The sequence below is a fragment of the Phyllopteryx taeniolatus genome, chromosome 7, assembly GCF_024500385.1.
Source record: "Phyllopteryx taeniolatus isolate TA_2022b chromosome 7, UOR_Ptae_1.2, whole genome shotgun sequence".
NCBI lineage: Eukaryota > Metazoa > Chordata > Actinopteri > Syngnathiformes > Syngnathidae > Phyllopteryx > Phyllopteryx taeniolatus.
In genome coordinates this window covers 25,096,962-25,120,442 of record NC_084508.1, presented here as the reverse complement: position 1 = coordinate 25,120,442, position 23,481 = coordinate 25,096,962, and the positions used below count along the sequence as shown (strand labels likewise).

General features: G+C 40.8%; 1 protein-coding gene across 3 annotated transcripts in view; it reads left to right on the top strand.

Annotated features, from left to right (window-relative positions):
- The window catches only part of ror1 (receptor tyrosine kinase-like orphan receptor 1), a 131,307-nt gene that overhangs the window by 77,443 nt on the left and 30,383 nt on the right, over positions 1 to 23,481 (top strand). The window contains exons 2-4 of one of the 3 annotated variants that reach the window (XM_061778735.1): positions 12,161 to 12,223; positions 17,847 to 18,137; positions 18,443 to 18,476. The exons of 1 other annotated variant lie outside the window; for it this stretch is intronic. In XM_061778735.1, the coding sequence (XP_061634719.1) occupies positions 12,161 to 12,223; positions 17,847 to 18,137; positions 18,443 to 18,476 (388 nt within the window). The remainder of the gene's footprint in view (positions 1 to 12,160; positions 12,224 to 17,846; positions 18,138 to 18,442; positions 18,477 to 23,481) is intronic. One more of the 3 variants, XM_061778736.1, reaches the window with a different exon arrangement.

The following is a 23,481-nucleotide window of genomic DNA, read 5'->3' as shown; positions in this document are numbered from 1 at the left end:
TCAGTCGCTGACAATCCGAAAATTTGGGAAGTGAGGTAAATTTTCCCTTGTACGGTGTCTTGCATCAAGACATAATTTCACCACTTAGACCAAAGTTGTCTTTAGTCCCAAAATAGAACGGGCACTCTCATAAACGAGGCACTTGCCTTAATCCAAAGTACTACGGTGTTCATATGTAAGACTTAAAATGGGTCAATGTTCTACACCCTCACACATCACTTTCCATTCTCTGGTGGGATGATTGTTTACATTAGTATGATATAACTTTAATTCCATTTTGGCCTCAGCACTCTGCTCTGATGTCTATAGAAGGGGGTCAGTCTCATAGATGAATGGAAAAAAAGTATGGCTCTTTCTTTGCAAAGACAACATGAAGAGAAAAAGTCTAAAACGGATGAAAATTGCCATGGGAACATCAGGAACCAACAATATTACTGTAAACATATTCCATATGCTCTTGCAGACTTTCTCGTTCCGTCTGATTTATATTAAGGTTTTCTTTCTCTTTTCTTACTCTCCTCTGATCAGGCTTTCTGTCTTTCCACATTGAGTAATGCTCCTCTTGTGAGAGTATTTGGTCTCTCTTTCACTTAAAGATGAAGAGCAGGAGTTCCGGAGTTCTAATACTGCATTTGCAGCGGCACAGTTCTGAGGACCGGGGTTCAAGCCCTGGCCCCTGGAGTTTGCATGTTCTCCCCGTGCCTGTGCGGGCACTCCGGTTTCCTCCCACATCCCAAAAACATGCATGGTAGGTTAATTGGCAACTCTAAATTGCCCGTAGGTGTGAATGTGAGTGTGAATGGTTGTTTGTTTGTATATGCCCTGCGATTGGCTGGCAACCAGTTCAGGGTGTACCCCGCCTCCTGCCCGAGTGAGGAGAAGTGGCTCAGAAAATGGATGGATGGATGGATGGATGGATATATATATATATATATCATATAGCATTCCTCACAGCCCTGGCTGACTATAACAAAATAATGTATCTGTTTTTATTTTACAAAATAAATTCGATATATAATCACAGTGGGATCGTACAGTGTTTTAACTAAAGCATTCTGATACAAATGATAATTTTCCTAGTAATCCATTCCAATTATGTACTGAATTACAAAAGAACACATTCACTTCCATTTACGCAGTGTCACACACACCTCGTGCACACACGCAGTAGCCACGTCCTTGCTTAGTTTCATGAAAATCTGAAAAGTCAGATTCAGTAGTGAAGAGAGGCAGTGGAATCTCTTCAACCTTTAAGACTACAGAAAGTGAAGTACTTTAATACAAGAAAGATCTTTGTACCCTCTTTCACACGTTTCATCTCTTGGGGTTCCATTTGCATTTCCCTCCTCTCTATCCTCTGAGATGGAGCTGGGTTAGTTAGGACTTGTCTGAGAGAGTCAGGTTTATGGGAGAAGAGGTCAGACTGTGTTTGGAGGAGCAAGCCGCAGCACTTTCCAATGTGTGCTCCTACAGCTCTTCAACAGCCATCTGGAAATGGAAGAAAGAAATACTTTGATCATCTTTGTCATTCTGTTACTCTCTCTGGCACGCTTGGTTTCTGTAGGTTGCACACTCTCAATAGACATTTTGCAACATGACGATTGGCTGGTGACCAGTTCAGGGTGTACCCCGCCTCTCGCCCGAAGATAGCTGGGATAGGCTCCAGCACGCCTGCGACCCTAGTGAGGACAAGCGGTACGGAAAATGGATGGATGGGTGACATCACACGTACTTCTGGGCCATCGCCGATGGCAGCACTAGTAATAGTAGTAGAGCGATTATCAAAACAGGGTAGAAAGCTTGAATGATGTTCTTACCCTTCTTCACTACTGCCGTCATATGTGAAGTGAAGTGTCAGTGGAAACAATGATGTTTGGACCAGCGGCCGTGTTTTATATTTCAACAGGTAAATTGATTCAAAAATAGATGTGGTGGAAATTTAGACATGTTTAACGTGATCGCTGAGGGACTGGCTAATTAATTGACTTTTCTTTACTCTTTTGACTGTGAAATGGATAGCACGTACTAGCCATTACAGTATCCATCCATCCATCCATCCATTTTCTGAGCCGCTTCTCCTCACAAGGGTCGCAGGAGTGCTGGAGCCTATCCCAGCTATCTTCGGGCAGGAGGCGGGGTACACCCTGAACTGGTTGCCAGCTAATCGCAGGGCACACATAAACAAACAACCAGTACAGTGTGTTTTTCTAAATTACTCCAACACAACCGAACCAAACATAACTGTAAGAAAATGCCTTCCACAAACCCTAGGATGGAGGTTTGTTTCCCAGTCTTTCCCTTTAGAAGTAGCTATTACGTCTAGCGAGCATCCCTTTACAACTTTTACGACATCCACTCAATTTGTCCTCGTGACCCACAGGTTCCGCTGGATTTAGATTTTTAGTCACACTCTATGGGTTAGATCTGGCATTACAACCACAACACAAACACAAGATTTTGTCACCATTTCAGTTCAGGTCAGTGGTAGTCAATCGCTTTTCTGCCACCCGGAAGTACCCTGGCGCCTATAGTTTACAAGCATTATAAAAAGGCCAGTTTTTCCTAACCCCCACTAACCAGCCTTACTCCATCTACTCCCGCCTGTAAGGGCACAATATTGGAGCCACAAAGACATCTGTGCATGGAAGCGTCAGCACCTAATCGCAGCCAAGGATCATAAAAAACAAAACAAGATCAGGCTCCATCTTGCCTGCCTGTTTGTTTTGAACTCTTTCTGTCTGTCTCCCAGCCTGCCTGTCTGTCTGTCTGTCTGTCTCTTCTTCCTGCACTGTGCTTACTCCTTTTTCCACATTGCAAATTACAATTGTCACATGGAAAGTTGCAAAGCAATAGCAAAGGCACATCATGTTTGGTTTATCTTAAATTACGTCATCATAGGGGAAAATGTGTTGTCTTCATTCATGTGTCCAACAGAGGATGTGTGTGTGTACTCCACAGCACACTTTTCTTAACACGATACTGTTTTCGCTTTATAATAACCTGACAAAACCACTTAAAAAAACGACAAAACAAAAAACAATTCCTCCCCTTTAAAATATTAATTAGCTCTCTGTGGTGGTGCCTGGAGACTTTGGAGACTGGAGACTCGTTTCTCCCTCTGTCTTCTCAGTACGTCCTTAAGAATCATGTCACACCCTTTGAATCATTTCTCACCCTTGATTCTCAGGTTTAAGGTTTTCATTACTGTCCTCCTCCACACAAATGTTGGGAGTGATCCAGCTGTTGTCAGGGAGTTTCCAATGTAGTCCAATCTGCCTTAGCAATTAGGAGTGTAACAATTTTTAGCCACGATTCGATTTCGTATCACGATTCGTGTTTGCCGATTCAATAAAAAAAATATATTGGTTAATTTAGAACAAAACGATCCGAAACGATTCAGTGGCTGGTAATTGATTCAGTACCTTTTTAGCCCAAAATTCATCCAGTGTGACTGTGAAATAAATAACTGCACAGGGCTTGAGACTGCGACCAAATTGGTCACATATGCGACCTTTTTTTTAGCTTGTGTGATTAAAATGTTCATCTTGTCGCATTTGCGGCAGTGCATGTTTAAATGGTTGAAAGGAGCCTTTTTTTCCACTGCAATCTCCTCCTCCTGCACGAGAGAGAGAGAGAGAGAGCGCTGTTATTCTGTCTCAGTCATAGTTATGAATTCCATTAGCGTTAAAAGCAACCCGCTGCAATATGATGGGCTGCCTGGTGAATCATAATTGACTGCTTCTTCCAGATAGGACATGCTATTATCACAGCACCGTCGCGTACATCTGCACCACATATGCACGTTACAGACGGGCCAGTGATCGTCTCAAAATTACGAGCGAATGTGCAAATTGGTTTGTTTTGGTAGTCAATCATTTGCAAAATAGTGTGAATCATCATAAACAATGCTTTTATGATTGACATACATTTAAAAACGATTACAAAAGTGTACTACCACCATAGTACACCTTTGTAATCGTTTTTAAATGTATGTCAATCATATGGTTGTGGTAATGCTCAAAATGAAGTGGTTTTGCCAGGGGAACAAGGTTAGGAGCCCTCACTATAAGAGCTGGGTGCTGGCCCCTTTGAGTCAAACAAATAAACAAATATAAATAAAGCCTGTTTTGTCTGCTACTGCTTGTTGCAGACAAACGTCTTGTTCTCAGTAACATATTTTGCAAATATCCTATCTCTAGTTACTGTCAATCTTTACTTCATACAAAACTATGGTGTGCCGTGGTCATGCTGTACCTCTTCAAAAAGTGGCGCGACCACATCATGTGCTACTAGTGCAAAGGTTAGTGTAGAGCCCTGAACATCCATCCATCTATTGCCTGTACCGCTTCTCCTCACTAGGGTCGCGGGCGTGCTGGAGCCTATCCCAGCTGTCTTCGGGCGAGAGGCGGGGTAAACCCTGAACTGGTCGCCAGCCAATCTCAGGCATACTGTACAGTGCCAGTGAAATTTCTTTTAATTGTTGTTTCTTGTCAGGGAATCGGGTAAAAACTGATGATGATCATTAAATGGAAAGATTTTCCTTATGTATTTTCCTTTCATGTGTTTTAATGTGTAATGTACTGTTTGTTTTTTGTTTTGTTTTGTTTTTCAAAAGGACTGCGTCTGCTTAAGAAAAAGTTGATTGATTGATTGTATTTCTTTGGAATAAAACAAATGGGAAAACAGCAATTTATTGTTATTTATATTGTTTCAACTATGATTTCACTTGCCATTTCTTTCTCAGAAAAGAGATGTTTAATTGGTGTTAGAATTATGAGGGGGTCCTTGCAAAATGTCTCCATTGTAAGGAGTCCCTAGCTGAATCCCTGTTGTAAATGGTCAAATACTAATGGCTAGAAATGAATCACTATGAGGTTTTCACAAGGAAGATCTTTTAGCAATAGGGTCAATAATACAATGAACAAACTTGCGAGCCTGAAGCAGCGTCCAGTAGTTGACATTGGGTACGTTCGGAAATTCCCTCCGAGCGCGCTCCATACACTCAGAGCGTTGTTCGAGTGTGCCATTCGGTTATTCAGAGCGCCACACTCTGGGAGTGCCAGAGTGCTCTCCCATTGCTATGACTGAGAAGACAGAGCGGCCGGGGCGTCAGGCAGGACGAGATGTTTACAGGCAGAACTGACACATTAAATATGGCGGACGCACTGAGGTATCCCTGCCAATGGCCAACATGTTCATATCAATCGTTTGTGAATTCATAGAAAATGGAGCGTGCTCTGCCTCTGATCACTGCACTCTCAGAGCACAGTGAGAGCGGCGGATTGAATTTAAATCGATATAATTACATCTAGAAGGCTAACTTGCCGAGCACGGATCAATCCAGTTGGATCGTAGGAATCTAAACCAATTCATCGATGTAATGAATGAATTGTTACATCACTATTAGCTATGGTATTCATCGGCCACTTCTTCCTGACATTTTTTTTTTTTTTTCCCCCAACACAGGAAGGTGGGGGGCGGATTGTGGTTTTCGATCTGTTAGTTAGTTAGCAGGTTACTTTCTGTAACTTGGAGGATGATGAACAAAAGGGTGGTGGCACCATTATGATTCTGGTGGGGGGGGACTGTTCCATGTACAGTATGCCATAGTGACTGAAAATAATTAAATAAATACAGTCCCGCATCTGCACCTTCATCCAGTTTAAGTCTTCTATGTAACATTGTAAATCCTTCCATGGTTTGTTATCAGTTCCCACATGCAGTTGGTTTCCTTTCAGCCACTCATCTCTCTCAATGATTTCCATTTGACTTTGGCCAGTGGCATGGCCAGTTAGCTTGAGAAGTGGAGGAATGCTGATGCTTATTTTCTTAACTTGGAATAAGGAGAGGTTTCCCATAGAGCATTGCTATGATTGACAGGGAAGCATGCTGGAAAGGCTCAGAGTTTACCTCAAAGTGGTTGTTGGCAACCCAGACTAAGTCTTTAATACAGACAATATGAAGAAAAAACAACAAATGGGAATAAAATGAGATGTTTTTACTGGAATTAATTTTTTCTTGTTCGCACAACATTTCAATCTGGACTAAATCGCACTCCTCATTTTCAATATTATTGTTTTCCACACCACATCTCAAGAGTCTCTGATTTTCTCATCTAAATGTCCCTTTGACCTCAAGTCAGCCTTTTTGTGGCTCAGTCTGCACTTTTGACTCAGAACTGGCGAGGATCCCTGAATGAATTGAGGAAGCGTCACCCTGTTTCCCAGAAGCATCCCAGAATCAACATAGCCTATCTTTTGTAATTTAAAGGTGGCATTCGCTTCCCAGCAGGTGCATCAGTTCAGTTGAGTAAGCAAGGAGATTTTATTTTTGTTAAATGAATGTACCATAATTGTTAATACCAGCATAGAAAATGGGTTATTTTGTAACCCATTTTCTTTATTTGCATATTTTTGTAGATTATTACTCCTGAATGCTTTTGAGCGAATACAACCCTGGCCACTACATACTACATAATGTTGCTAATGTTTTCCACATTTGTGCCACTTCTATTACTTAAATCAAGCATCCAGAGCTTGTCACGCTCTGTTTCATCAATAGTGTCTCACCTTGGTCTAACCAGTGATTTAAAGCAGCCTTCTAGCAATTTTAATTTATTATATGTCCTCCAGGCAAGGGGATATTCAGCTTACTGAGTGATAAAGTACTGACAGGCATGAATAATGGGTATGGAATGGTGCCCTGCTCGACTGTAGTCACATGATGTCTAAATCCTCATCACTTTTTGGGAAGCCAGGGGAATTATCCAAGTGGTCTCTTATTCCATCTGTTTGGGGCCCATCCTTTTTTTTAGTGTGTCATCCTCATGGAATCTTGAGAGGTTGGTCATGAGATCATTGCGCGAAAAGGTGTCTCAGGCTGCACCTCAGTATTCCGATATACTCCGTAAGGCCTTTTCCAAAAATGCATGCTCAGAGAGTCACTTTGTGTTAAAATGATTCTCAGGTTGTATACTGTGGCAGTATGGTAACAAGACAGTTTATCAGTTTATTTTTGAAAGGGGACAATGCAATTTCATAAAACACATGAAGTACACATGGTTAAAAAAGCCAGAATTAGCCAGAAGGCTAGTTTTCATCTGTAGTCCCCTGGCCATGATGTAAAAAAGCAGTAAAATACATCTACAAGACAATATAATACAGGATACATAATCAAACTATACTATTAAGAGAGAATAAAACACTAGCAGATGTTTAGAATCCATGTTGGTCAAAAGAAGTTGCAGACCGATACCTTTCTAGACTATGTTGAGTTTGCACATGCACGCTCGATTCAAGACTTTTAGGTGAAAACAGATTTATTTGTACAGTAAGGGCCGACATGCTTTTGCAACGCTCATAACTGAAGCTAATGGGAGCCTCACCCAAGCATGCCTTTTACAGTAGTCCTTGAGGATCATCCAGGTTTCTATAACGGGTCACGTGATGTGAATGAAGCCTTTGTCTATATGTATAGTTTAGTATTTAAACAAATGTTCTGCTCCCATGAATTGTGTTTTTGAAAAACCATAGTGACAGTGTCAGGGGCACACCAAAGCGGAAGGTGGAGCTATAAACCCCCCTATCATGATGCAATTTTAGTCAGAAGCTTGAAGAAAGGCATTTCTAGGAAAGGCACTGAATCAATCGTGAAGGGGATCTCAAGGTGGCATGGAGTCGCTCTGGTATGCTGCAGCTGAATACGAAAATAACAAAAGAGAAAACAACACTTAGAAGAGGCTCATTGATATATGCCAATATCCATCCATCTATCCATTTTCCGTACCGTTTATCACAGACGTGCTGGAGCTTATCCCAGCTATCTTCGGGCGAGAGGCGGGGTACAGCTGGTCGCCAGCCAAACCCAGGGCACATATATAAACAACCAACCATTCGCACTCACATTCACACCTACGGGCAATCTAGCATCTTCAATCAACCTAGCATGCATGTTTTTGGGATGTGGGAGTTATCTGGAGTACCTGGAGAAACTATGCAAATGCATGCTAAATATCTGGTCTGAGACAATGTAACCATTATAGAAATGGATACAAATATAGCATATTTGGACATGGGTTAAATGTGAAAATGTGTCAAACTTAACTTAGTGGAAACTTAACAGAGACAAGCCATCAACACCAAACGAACGTAAGCTTATTCTATTCTGCTAGAATTAAAGGAACGATCGTACAACTCCTAAGGCATATCATTTCATTCAATCATTTATCCTTTCTGAGTTTGTCTTGAAGATCATAAACTAAATTCGCTACCCACTTTGGCCTGTCAGATCATTTTTAGTAAGTACACTGGCAACCTGCTGAAGAGAAAGCATCTCAGCCTTTCTCTTTTATATTTTTCTTGGTGCACTAAAATGCTCTGAAACAACTTCAAGTGGGTTCAATGTGCTTTGACAAAACAAACACTAGAAACGGCTCCCTTGCTAAATTATAAGTAAAGCATGATCATTCCAAAGAAGATTAAGATTATGCTTAGAAATTGATCCAAATAAACTGGTGTATCCTTGTTGGAATTATGTGTTCAAAAGTTCAATTAATGAGTTGTACTTCTGTTTGAAAACCAAAATGTACATGGTCATCTTTGGAGCAAATGTGTTGTGCAACAAGAAGTATTACTTTTTCTTGCTCTTCATTGTTATGATTCCAAAGAGGGCTCGTCATGCAGCCCTGATCCCATTTTCTTCTGTTCTCAGCCCCTCTGCTTCTTTTTCTCATTCATTTCTGTGCGCTTACAAGGTGACACACGAAACACTCTGCTGGCTAGGCCCTGTGTGCTCTGGTCTGTCGTGTCCACAGGTGAACAGCCAGTCCCTGAACCCAGCTTGCACGCACACACACACACACACACATTTTAATATTGTCTGGCTTTCAGTACACCATTCTAATTTCTCATATTCTTCTCACATTAGAAACATACTAAAATATCTAAAGGGAAGGGAACCAGTGAGTAAAATCAAATCAGAGTGAGTATAAACCCTTTTAAGAAATCTGATTTGTGGCTCTATTTGATAGCTGATGTCGTCATGCAGTGGTCGTTGACTTGCAATCTCGGTTCTCTGAGCTTTAGTTTACCCTCAATTAAGCATTTTGATGATTCTAGATAATCAGTGAATAACACAATTACTTAATTAGAACATACTATTGTCACTGTGATAAAGATATTGATAAGAGTCTAAGCTTCCTTTGAACCATAATCAGATATTTCTTGTCCTTTCCCCTGTAATTAGCATTCTGTCTCTCCCTGAGACACCACGTTTAACCTGGTTCGGTAGTTCTCATTTACACAGCCAAATGGAGACAAAAGTTAATCTTGTCCCTCTGGTTTAACCATAACATATTCTAGGTGCATGATTCAATTAAAGAGCAGAACCATACAAGATTTGACCTGATCGAAACTGACACAGGCCCATTGAAGGTTTCTGTTTTTAAGACCTTCATTAAGAAATTGGATGAATACAATTGCTTCCCTCCATTACTACGTAACGTCAGAAAGCTAATCTTAAAATTACTCTGCAATTCATCCCAGACATTCTGAAAGAGAACTAACAGATGTGACCCAAATAGAGGGGAGATTAAGTGGTAAAGGGTTGGGGGGTTGGGGTGGGGTGGGGTGGCAGAAACATATTTTGGTCAACTCTTTTTTTGAAATATACAGGTATATACTGTATATGCAATGTCATTGTTATTGTCACATATTTTATACGGTGAAATTATTGGATATCCGTTTGACAAATATTTGCCGAGAAAACACCACGTAGCACATTTTCACCTCAGCCTTTTTTTATCTGCGGGTCCATTTTCCCGTTGACCTCTTTCCAGGCTCAGCTAGTTGTGCTAGTGAAGTTAGTCAACTGCAACGTTGCCTCTCCTCTGTTCTTTGTCCACCACACAGCCCTCGGGGTCCTTAATCCTATCAAACCTAAGTACAAAAGGAAAGTTAAGACCCACCTTGGGGCAACGGAGTCACTATAATACACTGGTGTGTGGGGCCAGCAGAGCACCAAGACAACAATAAAAGCTTTAAGGTTAGTAGTATTTGCTACACAGTACCATTCTGTTACTAGTAAAGTTCATGTATTGAATGACATGTCATTCGAAGATTTGGGTTTCGATAATTAACATATATTACATATCAATCAATGCAGAATGATATCCCATACACTCATATTTAATGCCATCTGTAGTTAAGACTTCCATTGGAAAACAAGTCATTGTAATTTGTCCACATCAGAACAATGTGCTGACTCACACAGTCGGTCCTGTTCTTTCAGAATGCACCTTTAGCATTTGGGAGCTGGACAAGTGGAAACACAATCAGATGCTTCCAAATTCTCCTGTAACACATTTCATGTACAATTGAATACATTGATCACATCTTTTTTAATAAACCTGGTGTAGTGAGACCAACCATGAAATTCGGTACATCGGTACACTCGCGCAAAGTCACAAGATCCAATACAAGAGCAGTCTCCAAAATTCTGACTTTTCAAAGATTATAATGTTCGGGGTGGATTAAACAGTTTGTATAATTGTAGTGGTAGTTTGCAATGATATAGAACTGCACTTTATCATAGTGAGAGATGTTTCTAATATTTTGGTTACCTTATTAAACCACATGAGAGGGGAAACCGTATTATACACGCTGTATTAGGCAGCGCGGTTCTACACCAATGCAAACAACAACCATAATAATGAACATGTTGTTAAATTAATACCTCTCTGACTGCAACAACCCCCAAAAAGAGGAATAATTCAAAATAATTAGACTCAGCTCTCATACTGGGTTTCAAGAAAATGCGCAGTTCGTGTTCGCATGAGGAGTTTTGGGTCACTCCAACAAATTAGAACCAGTCCTTAATTAAGGCCTTCACGATTTACAATGTAGAAAGTACTAAAGCTGCAAGTAATTTTGTTGCGTGTCGTGAGCTTGCTGTCAATCTTTGCTAAGTGAAGGCGTTGGTTGGCCTTAATGCTTGTCATTAACACAGCTCATTTGAGAAGCACCTACCCAAAGTCTTTAGCATCCTGATGCCGCACATGTGAAACGACACATTATCACTCAATTAGCATGTCTCGTCTGGTCTGCTGCTGTCTGACTCTGATCCCAGCGTCTCGCTCTGTAGATGCTCCCAGAAAAGAAGTCTCATGTTTTAGTACGTTAGTGTATTCGTCATTGAATGTAGTTAATTTATTCATGCATTTATCTACAGTATTGTTGAGGGCTCATGGTTGTATTTATCCCGTAAATTTAAACAAGCAGAATATAGCCTGTATAGAATATGTTGTGTTTATGGACTGCTTCTACTGATCCCTAAGCTGCTTTTATCGTGCCTTTTTTTTTCATGTGCTCTCCTTGAAGGTCCTTCAGAGCATTTTTTTTTTCTTCCCAATTGGGAGGAATCCCCTTATGTGGCCCATTTTCTGTCCCCCTCATTTGTAATGAAAAGCAGAGGGCGGCTCCGTCATCGGATGGTAATAACACAGCATTAGGTTCACATGGCTCACTGATGGGATCTCTTCTATATTGGAACTTTTTCTCAGTGTTCAGTCGGATCGGTGTGGAGGCGCCAAGTTGAATTTGAGAAACCTTGTCTTTTCTCCATTTTGTGTGATCTTTTTAAGTTGTTCCTTTTATTTACAATGCATCTCCTACCTCCCAAAGATTATAAAGTCTGTGCTGCTTCTAGTTAGCCAGCAAGTCCATACATCAAATTATTATGTGTCGCCATAGGCTGTGGAAGAAGCAGAAAAACATTCATCATAGCTACAAGACACTTTAATGAAGTATAAAATTGAACTGCTTCATTGACCATGATTTTTCCACAGTCATGAAAAAAATCCATCACATTATAGCTAGGAAATTTATCTCAGGGGCCTTGCTTGTATGTGGGACTTGTTTGTGTTAGAGTAATTCATTTAAGACAAATTTACAGCTGAGTCAACATAATTAGTGTACATTAAAAATGTTAATAATTTTTAAAAAGGTCAATTACATTTTTGAAATATCTATAAACATTTATGATCTACAGTATGTATATTAACAGCAACATGTACTGTATACCTTTACATATCTTGCGAATGTATTTTTGAGTTTAAAAATAATAACTTCAAAATGCTAATGGGAAACTCCAATTGTGCTTACAGGGTCTGACTTTGCCCAAGACCCCAGTGTGGTAGCAGCCCCTTCATGGAACACTTCTAGTGATGGTAAACAAACATGCACATACATTTTGCATATAAGCATCGACTCTAGATGTGTTTATCTAGAGCTAGAACTATTCCATAAATGCAATACATTGGCTGTTACAGACATCAGATGCATTTAAAACGCGGTCTGTGTGTTTTCCGAAATTGCTTTCAATGAGGTGTTGCCAAACCCACAGCACTTCAGTCAACATGCACTGTCCTAGTCCAGCCACTGAAGAGGAGAACTGAGGGAACACATTTTACACTAATCTACTCAACATGTGGCCATAGCCACAGGTGCATTTCCCTAATTTCCACTGACCCACTTTTACTTGTTGTCTTATACAAAAGCTACCAGTGGAGCCTCAAATTTATACATTATCATCCACTTTGTTACATATTCAGGTATACTCTAGGTGTACTGTTTCATGTGGTGACTTTTTGGTTTGAACTGCATACCCAGTTGGGCATTTCCATCCTACAAGAATTAAATAAAGGAAGTCATATGTCAGGCAATTCGGCCACAACATTATGACCACACGCACAATCTAATGAGATGCAGTCATTTTCATAACGCTGTACAACTCAACAACTGAACTAAAATCTTAGCTCACAAGCAGGCGCAAAAGTGTAACTCAACATAATTACTCATTTTCTTGGTCACATACCACTTTGCACAGCCACTTGTTGTCCAGCAGGAAGAAAAACAACAACAACAAACACTGTGCTATTCACCCCATGGTAAGAAAAGGACGCGGACAGCTGGGATGAATACAGTTAGCCGAACACACTTGAGAAAGATTATGATGTTTATGCATACACATTAATATTGCAATTGAATCACAAAGCGGCACTAAATCTAAAATATAAATTTAAAAGAAAAATGAAATTGTTTCCCACTGTAGTAGGAGTTGGATCTGTGGGCCAACTACTTCACCTGCCCTCTTCGCTACATTCCACCTGGATCATACGCCAAAGCACAGTTTACTTGCTTATTCAGTAATGATATTTACCAGTTGATACATATTTACGTTATGTTTACATTCACCCTGGTTTAGGATTATTATTATTATTTATATTTTGAATGCACTAAGGAGTCATTTAAAGTTGTTCCTTTATCAGCACTGCAGGAAAAAAGCTCCAAAAGGTTTTGGGATATTTTCTCAAGAGCATTGCCCAGAGTTATCAGGCAAATCTCTCCTCAGAGTTGTCCTTTGGGGACTCAGAGAGCCGACATCCGCCTCATCACCCACAGAGATACCCAGAACTGGAAGGCCGTCAGCATTATTGAATTTGACCTTATTTTGCTCTCTCATTTGGTCTGGTTTGTTTAATTCATCTCTTGCCGGGGGGGCAACTGAACCACAACATCCGTCTCAGAACAGATGCTGCGTACGGGGGGAGGGAAAAAACAAAAACGTTTTGCTCAACACAGAGGCAAGACACAAGGTTGTAGTTTGAACACAGGGCTGAGAAGCCAAGGTAACGAAGCTGAAACATCAGACCGAAATGATGAGAATTGGTGAGAGAATGAGTTTTTGTTCCTTTAGCAACATGAAATATGAAAAGCCTTAAACACAAATTATAATATGGTGAAACTAGTGTATTTGTGTGTGTCATTTTGAGACCAGCCCCGTAACCAACATCTGTTCCTTATCTGATGGCTGGATGGTGATTGCGCCACCTGTTTTGTCTTCAGGCGGGGAATGGTTTAGATTGACCACGAAGACAGCATTCAGGTAGCGTGACTTTATCAGTATGCATCAGTAGCAGGAAGTTATGCTGAAAGAGGCTCATTATTGGGCTCAGCAATACTGGGAACTAATTACTGGTGTTGATATTTTACATAGTTTCTCTTTTTTTCAGGCTTCCTTTCCTTTTTTTTCATATACTTATTCCTTCCTGTCGTCTCGCAGTTGGAGAGCGACCCAACTTTAATGAAATTCACCTTTCGCCATCGCTGGCAGCGCTACAGAGCCGACTCCTCGGTGTGTGTTTAGTTAGCTGTGCAGCCGCTCGGGTTTCTGGGTCGGCCCCTCGCTGAGGGGCGCCTGCAAAGCACTCTCCGCCAGTGATGCTTCACATATAGAATGCAGTGTTTCTGGTCAAACAAAAATGTGTCATGCAGTGTATCTAGTTTGGAATATGAAAAGCTTGTGTGCGTTGTGGTGGCGTGGGGGTGTGCGCTTGTTTACATATGTGCTGCTGCATGAGAGTGTTTGATTGCACAAATCCTCCGCGAGAAAATGCGGGTTGATGACAGGATACCAATTAGTCGGCCTCCACATGAAAGGGAAAGTGTACAAGAATGGTTTGGATTTCACAGTGACCCTGGTGCCAAATACCACAACACTCACCACAAGACAATTGCATACAGAGTGGCTTTGTTACATTGACACTGGTAGGACATTTGTCTTCTTCTCGGTGCACTTAACCTTCCTACTGCTTCTCACTGCTTCGTTGTCAGTTGTTAGGTCAGGTAATGAAGTGTGCAGGTATGTGGCTTCAAAGAATATTATCCTTTCCATCAACTCTACTGATGAGAATAATAATAATAAAATGACTGCATTTGTGGGACCCTCGTGTCTGTAACCGTTAAGGTAAGAAAGACGAATCTCCCTCCCCAGAGGATGGAGCGATGTTGCAGATGAAAACTTCTGTGCGAGACAGCAAGAAATCATAAGAGTTGAAATTGCTGACAACAACTGAGTGGTTACTTTCAAACTGAAGCGACTATTTATGAGACTGGGATTAGGTCAGTTTAATACACCCTTGACTGCAGTGACGACAAGGATGACAGTACCCCAATCGGAACCAGCGGTTCCGTTTATGTTGTTTTCCAGCATTTCTTGGAATAATAATAACAATAATATGAGATATTTTATCAGCATTGTGGCATCTAGAAGCGAGAGAACAAAAAAGGATAAAGCAAGAGAGAGGAGTCCAGTTTTGCCTTGTAGGCTGTGTAGCTTTACAATTTGTTTGGTGTTTTGAGATTTTTTTTTTTATTTTTCTTAATAAAAACAATGCCACTGCCTGCTATGCTGAAATGTTAAATTGGACATATCGAAGTTACAGTATACCAGTGACCAGAGTCTACAGGATGTGCACAGGCTCTTAACATTTATGTCACAAAATAACGGGAAAGTGAATTTGCGCTTCATGGAGACAGACATGCACATACACAGGAAGACAGAGATGAGTTCAAGTTACTTTATTTATTTTTTTCATCTTTGTTTATAAGAAATCAACATTATTTTATTAACCAAACTGTTTTTCCTTGGATATGCCCACTTTTTGGGACCTACAAAAAGCTCCGGCGATGACCTTGCATTTCTCTTAACAGTTTCACTGATTCATTGGCCCACTTTTCGGTCACTGTTTATGCATTCATCGTTTGCATGCATCACTAATGACTGATGATGTCACTGTTTGTGTTGTTTTTTTCACTAGCCTCTCTTGCCCAGATTGTTAGTTCAACAAGTGCTGGACCAAAGAAATGAGCTTTTGCACTTTTCATATGGACACCACGTGCAATTGACAGGTTCTGCGCTCTCTCTCAGAAGCTTTGCCAAAAATAATCTGGTATCAGCCTTGCCAATACCTCACACCCACACAAACGCTGCCACGCAATCAGATCATCAGGAGTAACTTGGGGTTCAGTTTCTTGCTCAAGGACACTTTGACACGCTTTTTATGGGGTAGCCACACACGCACACAGTACTTAGACAAAAGCACAGACACTGGCTCAAGAGTCCTCTCTTTGATTTAACAAGCCCTCTCAACGGATAATCAAGGCAGAATGAGATGATAAAATGTAATATGTTTTGGAACAGATTGTACTGTACATAATGGATATCCAGGTCCCAACAGAGGAGGTTACAAAGGCAAGGCAACCTATAATTGTAGCCACAGTTCATTTATTCCGTCTCTCTATTTAAAAACTTGCTGAGCTCCATGTTTGTAATCTTTTGACCATGATGTTAGTGTTTGTAATTTCTTCAAATTTCATGAGACAATTGAGGGAATGTTGAATTGGAATGCATAACCATTTTCTGTGGCATGCCAAGGTTGCTTGCTTCTACCCACAACCAAATGAACTGTTATGTTTCAAGTGAATTTATCCTATTGGCCAGCCACCCGTTGACCAAAGAACATGACAAAAATTGATCCATGATTAGTTAATTTTGTATTTTTAAAATAACTCAAACACATCAAAATGTTAATGAATCATTTTGGCCCCAGCAATAATGAAAAAGTTTCAGGAATTAAGAATGTGTGCTTGTGCTTATTTCATCATCTGTAGTAAGGGTGGTGGGGACAGTAATGTATGCAATTTGATACATATACTATCTCACAAAAGTGAGTGTACCCCTCAGCATGTCGGTGCTCACTGCTCAGACCATGAGCCGTACACTGCATCAAACTGGTCTACATGGCTGTGGTCCCAGAAGAAAGCGTCTTCTAAAGACAAGAAAGTCTGCAAACAGTTTGCTGTCGACAAAAGACTAAGGACCTCAATTACTGGACCCATGTCCTGTGGTCTGATGAGACCAAGATAAACGTATTTGGTGAAGGTGTCAAGCGGTAACCAGGTGAGTACAAAGACAATTGTGTGTTGCCTCCAGCCATGCATGGTGGTGGGACTCCCTAGTGCTACACGAGTGTTGTTGGCACTGAGAAGCTACAGTTCACTGAGGGAACCATGAAAGCCAAAATGCACTGTGACATACTGAAGCAGATGATGATCCCATCCCTTCGGAAACTGGGCCACAGGGCACACACTTCCAAAACAAACACTGCCTTACTATAAAAAAAAAAAAAATAATTTAAAAAAAAAACTAAAAAATGAGGTTAAAGGTGATGGACTGGCCAAGCATGTCTCCAGACTTAAACCCTATTGGGCATTTGTGGTGCATCCTCAAACGGGAGGTGGAGGAGCACAAGGTCTCTCACATCCATTAGCCCTGTGATGTCATCATGGATTGGTGGGGTGGAAGAATCCACTTCCACTCCATTTCATCTCACTTGGGGGTGTACTCACTTTTGATGCCAGCGGTTTAGACATTACTGAGTTCTTTTGAGGGGGCAGATCATTTAAACTGTTATACAAAAAGCACAGTGAATATATTCTAGCAAAGTGTCATTTCTTCATTCTTGTCCCATGAAAAGATCAAAAATGTGATGGGTGTACTTGGTGAGGTACTGTAGATGGCGTTTAACAAAACGAGATTACAAAGGATAATCTTAATGAGCCTGCTTTCTTTTGTACTACTGCACTGTTAAATCACCATCACTATTTGAATCGCACGCACACACACACACACACACACACACAGTAGTATGACTGTTGATGATAAAACTGTTACAAACAAGCAGTGCTGTAGTTCAACATGTACCAGATTACACCAGATGTTCTGCACACCAAGTCAGTCATAAATGTATCTCAGTGGGATACACTGACCCACAAGTGCAATCACATTCTTTGTCAACAGGGCAATTTCACACTATTCTAGCCTGACACAAAGAACCATAATTCGTCTCACTCTCTTAACAACTTAGGTGGACCGTTTTCAGGTTTTATTCAGCTGATTTACAGATTTCTACCTAGTCTCTTATTTCGTTATGCATTCCTGTCTTCCAGGGCCATTTTTTATCCGTCTTGAGACTGCTATGAACAACATCACCACGTCTCTGGGACAGACAGCTGAGCTGTTCTGTCGTGTGTCTGGCAACCCGCCACCGACCGTGCGCTGGCTAAAGAACGATGCGCCTGTGGTACAGGAGCCACGGCGGGTCTCGTACCGATCCACACCATATGGGTCACGTCTTCGTATCCGCAATCTGGACACCACAGACACTGGCTACTTCCAGTGTGTAGCAACCAATGCGCAGGGCACAGTGTCTACCACGGGCGTGCTCTTCGTCAAATTCGGTAAGAAAACCTATTACTTGAGAAAACTTGTGAAGTTGGCAGCCGGGCCGTCCAAAAGAGACTGCCACATTTTTAATAAGTGAATGACATTCTGACATCACAGTGAAAACCCTTTTATGAGCGTTTTCCCCTCTTGGTATGATTTAACTTTTTTTCTGATGCCGCTTTTCCTGCGGGGGGGGGATCTGTCTCCACTTAGCAACACTCGACCTATTCTTGCTTGTAGCTGGCAGCTAGCACAGAGACAAACCTGGTTATAATAATATTTATCCTGTGGTCAAATATCCCCTTGTCTTCTTTTCCAGATCCGTTGCCTACACCTCTCCCAGGACGGCCAACGTAAGTCGCTGAATCTCCATGTATCTGTCTGTATCTTCCATTGTTTTCAGTTAGTTATGAATTATGTCCACTGGGTTCTTGTACATCTCTGCGGAGGATCGAAGGGTCTCACTGTTATTAGTTTCCATTTGAATTGCATGAGAAAAACTAAAAGGTTGTAAGATTCTAATGGATGTGCCCACTGACCTACTCGATGCACATTTGGTTTGCCATAACCCTTCATTGGACAAACTTGACTATATTCTATTAAGATGTCTTGAAGCCTCCCCCCTTCAAAGGTAATGTTTTAGTCAAATGGCATGAATGTTCCAATGTTATTAGCAAATTAACTGAATGGGACAAAGGCTTTCTTTGATGGCAGCTCGGTTCACTGCTGCTCATCATTAGTGTCATGGGCAATTTATGAGCTGTAAAATTGGGTAGCAGCCATCAAAAAGATAGGGTCATCTTATGATGGCACACAATGCCACATCCACCGTTGCTCAATCATCACATATTTTGCACTTTTTTTTCTGAAAAGACATCTGGTGCACAACCTTGTTGTGTTCGCTGCAACATGTTCACTGCTATGTTAGCTATTTTTCCCCAACTTCTTCCTTGAAAACAAAATGTTTGAAAAAATGTCTTACCCCTGGCCCCTACATATAAGAATCTAAAAGAAATGTGTTGGTTTTCCTTCGGTTTGTGCGGTGATTTTCATCCACCCCATGTTGGCCTTGAGTACACATGTGGCGTGTGGAGGCTTAATAGTGTGTGTATATGTGCACATGTGTGTGCGTGTGTGTGTGTATGTGTGTGTGAGAGAGTGAGACAGAGAGAGAGAAAGCAAAAGAGCGCGTGTGTTAATGTAGAGTCTGATGGTTAGGTTTTTTGAGTTTAGCCACAGGTGTTAAACTGACAGGCCAGAAGTCTAAAGTTCAATTCAAACAGTTCTAAAATGTGTTTAACTCAAGCTATTATTATAACACATTTTTAGCCTGTCTGGTGAAAAAAGATGTGTTTAGGGATGTGCTTTATTTATTTGCTAAAGAGCAGATAAATACAGAGCAGCTACTTTCTTAGCACATCTTTGTTGGGTCCCAGTTGCAGTGTTACACAAGGTAAGCTTTTGAAAGGGTGGTTTTCAACCAAAGGTGGCTAGGAACGTGCTACATTGACTCCATTACATTTACCAAGTAACAAGTAACATTTGGGATAAATTGTACCCGTCAGAGTAGTTTTAGTGGAGTTTTACTTTTACTTTTAGTATTTATGTTAAGAAGAAATGCTACTTTTACTGCGTTACAACACTCTACATGCTACTTTAATTTATCAATAATTGCATGCGTGATCTATTTTTTGACTTTTTTTTTTTTTACTTCTGCATCAGGTGCTGTTACTTCAATCCACCGTGATTACCACCGTGATGTTTGACTCAAGTTCACCAATCAAACGACACAAAAAAGTCACATGTCCGCACACAAATTTTGTAATTGGGCTTCGCGGTCCAATCAAAGTGAGTCGTGACAGCCGCACGCGACTCATGTTTACATTACAGACTACTGAAAACAACAGCTTTAACACGCAGCGTAGTTTTGTCACTGCCCAAACTTGGATATTTCAGCCCACTTCTAACTGGAGAAAACACCTTGCGATAAGTTGCAGATGTAAGTTCTGTTCTCTCTCTCTCACACACACACACACACACACACTTTCAATAAGTCTGATCAGCAAGCAGCTTCTTCATTTCGTCATTTATTGGATAAAGCAAATAATTTTTCTGTAAGGCCCTATGCGTATATTGTTGTTTTTTTCACTTCAAAATTGAAATGGTGGCAGGTGTGTGTCGTCTCACATTGAACATGAGTTTGAACGTTACTACTGAATACAGCCACATGCCAGTTATAAGAGGGAGTGCCTCCTTGTGCAACCAGAATGATTTTTCTTTATTTCATTTAAATTTTAACCAGGTAAAAGACCTGTTAAAGCAGAACATCTCTTTTTCAATGGTGACCTGGCCAAGAAGGCAGCAAGTTAAACGTCAAGTCCAAGTCAAACACATTCAAGTTTATTTCAGTTGTTTGTTTTCACCTACTCTCTCAAAAAGATACAAAAAACAAATCAGTTGAGTTGTACAAATTCTAGGTCACATCAATGGTGGAAGAAGTTTTAAAATGATTTACCTGGGTCAAAATTCTTTTACATCACAAAAACCTGTCATTTGAGCAGGGGTGTGTATACTTTGTATATCCACTGCACCCTCATTCCTGTTTTTGTAATCTGCCTGGTGAGCCTACAGTATTGTGCTGTTTAACAAGTGGAAACAATATGGTATAAGACCATTTCTTCAGCTTGGTGGAAATTGGGCTTTCAGACAGCAATGTATAATACAAGATCGAATTCATTTCAGAATAATATTGAAATGTAGAAGTAAATAGTCATTTTCCGACGTACAACATATACTGTAGCACGAGTCACAATTGTATTTGGATTCCATTCAAATTTGAGTGTTGGTAACAGTACTAGAGATTGAACATGTAGTGATGTCAACTTGGGCCAAAAATGGATCTTTTACAGGTTTCTGGAGCAGGAACAAAAACTGCCTTTTTTTTCTCTCTGCATGGGAAGAAGAGGTGTAATGTTTGTAATGACTGTGTGTACACTTAGCATTCATTTTCGTGTTTCAGATTCATGCATATGGACATCATGGCAGTTGAGGCTATTCTAGTGAAGTTTTCTGGTATTTGGTGTTGGTAACTTGGTATTAGTTTATACTCTGTATACAGTGTGTTATCCACCTTGAAACATCACAAATTAACACATTAGGATTTGTTTATACATACCTACAAGTATAAAAAGTGATGTTTGTGGAGTGATGTAGTGGCTGATTTCTTGGCTCTGCCCAGCAAAGACTTGGAGTCTCCACTAGTTGACTGGCTAGTAAATAGTGGCCAGAAGACTTGAGGAAAGCATTGGCCAAAGCCAAGACACAAAGAATGGTAATGATGTTCTCGTATAACTCTTGTTCGGGAAGCCAGGAACTTTTATTTCCCAAGAAGTCATAACCATTCCTTGAAGTCATGGCTCACATCGTCATTTTTATTGCTTTTGTTCAAATCCACTTCAGTTGTCTTCCAGTCCAGTGTTCATGAATATGTCAGCAGTTATCTTCCACCGAGAGACAGATGAGTGCATTTCCGCAACACCCTTCATCGCGGTTCTCTTCCCTTCATCTTCATCGTCCGTCTCTCTCTTCTCTCTGCATTGGTCATGTTTTTATAGCGCCTGAACAAATACAGGGTGAGGGGGAAAATGTCTCGCCTGCCAAAGAAAGAACACCACTCCTCCATGCCCCCCCTCTCCTCTCTCTCCCTATTCCCGGCCACACTTCCCTCTTTTGCGAGGAAAAAGAGCAGTGATGGAAATGTCGGGAGGGTGAAAGAAAAACAGTGTTAGCTGAGTGGGAGGACGACGGTACCGTTAACACTCAGGCTGCATGTTGCTCTTTGATTCTCGGGTGTGATGACTTGTGTTTAGCTGAAGGAAGGTTTAGCTGTAAACTCGGATCAGAGTCAGCTCATAAGTCAGGCCTGTGTTTTAAACTGTGCGAACTCTGCTTGCAACATCTCATCGACACCAATGATTCTCAACTGGTGCGTCACAGATCTGTTCTGGTTGGGTTTGCGGACAGCAAGTACAATTGAACCTGCGTTCGATGGTGTACTACAAATGTACGCTGCTGTCCAGACGCAAGATGACGAAGTGCAACTATGACCCGGTGGTTTTATTTATTTATTGATTTATTTAAGAAAAGCAGAGTTTGTGCTCAATGCAAAGACAAAGTGAAATGTACAATTTCTCGGTGTCTTTTATTTTGCATGTGTATTGATATTTGAGAGATTTTTATACATGTGGCTGTCGTGTTCCTTCTCGGTTTGTGCTTTGAATAAATAGACATAAGCGAAAGGTCTAAACATTCTTTTGTGCAATTATGATATTTGATATTACTTGACTTGTTGGACAAGAGGGTATCACACGTGTCTCATAGTTCTGAGGTTACGGATTGGAATCTCAGCTCTGGAGTTTGCATGTTATCCCCGTGCTTGTGCAGGTACTATGGCTTCCTCCCACATGCCAAAACTGTGCATAATAGGTTAATTGGAAGCTCAAAATTGTTCATAGGTGTGAATGTGAGTGTGAATATTTGTTTGTCTATTAATTATTTGCCCTGTGATTGGCTGGCGACCAGTCCAGGCTGTACCCCGTCTCTTTCCCAAAGTCAGCTGGGAGAGGCACCAGCTTAACCAGGACCCTAATGACAAGCACTTTAGAAAAATGGATGAATGGTAATACTTGATTCTTCAGTCCCGAGGCTATTTTTGAAAAATAGATTTGAAGTTGGATCCCACGTAATGGTCTTCGGTAAAATTAAAGTTGGGACCCCAATTCAATTTCTGCCATTTGTTAAAACTATAAATGCCTGCTGCATCTATGTTTTCAATCATGAGCTATTAAGGCTTTTAATTTGACAACAGCAGTAAAACGACTTTCTGAAACGTAGCCACAGATCAGAATTCTCCGTCTGTGTTTACAATGAGCTTTTCTCCCTGTTTGAAAAGATGAATACCACTACACCTTGGCTGCTGACACTGTTTATATTGCTTTAAATGTTCTCGTTCTTTTTTTCTCTCCAGAGTGTAAAAAAAGAAAAATACTAAAACAGCACACTTTCTCCTTTTCTTTTCCTTCATTGCGTCTCTGCTTTCTCTGGTGTTCGCTTGAACCTGAAAACAAAGCAGGCACCTTTAACAAAGAACACATTCTCTTACTGTGCAATCCTTTAAACCTTCCTGTCATTACTGGTGTCTGGTGAAGTACGTAGATCTCCCTCATGATAAGATGATGACAGTTTTGAGCAACTTTAGCAGCGTATCATTCCTGAATGTACGTGCTCCTCAGAGCCGTTCAACCTTTGAGGCCTACTTTATCAGAATTTAGGCATGTGCATTAAGTGGGTACCTATTAA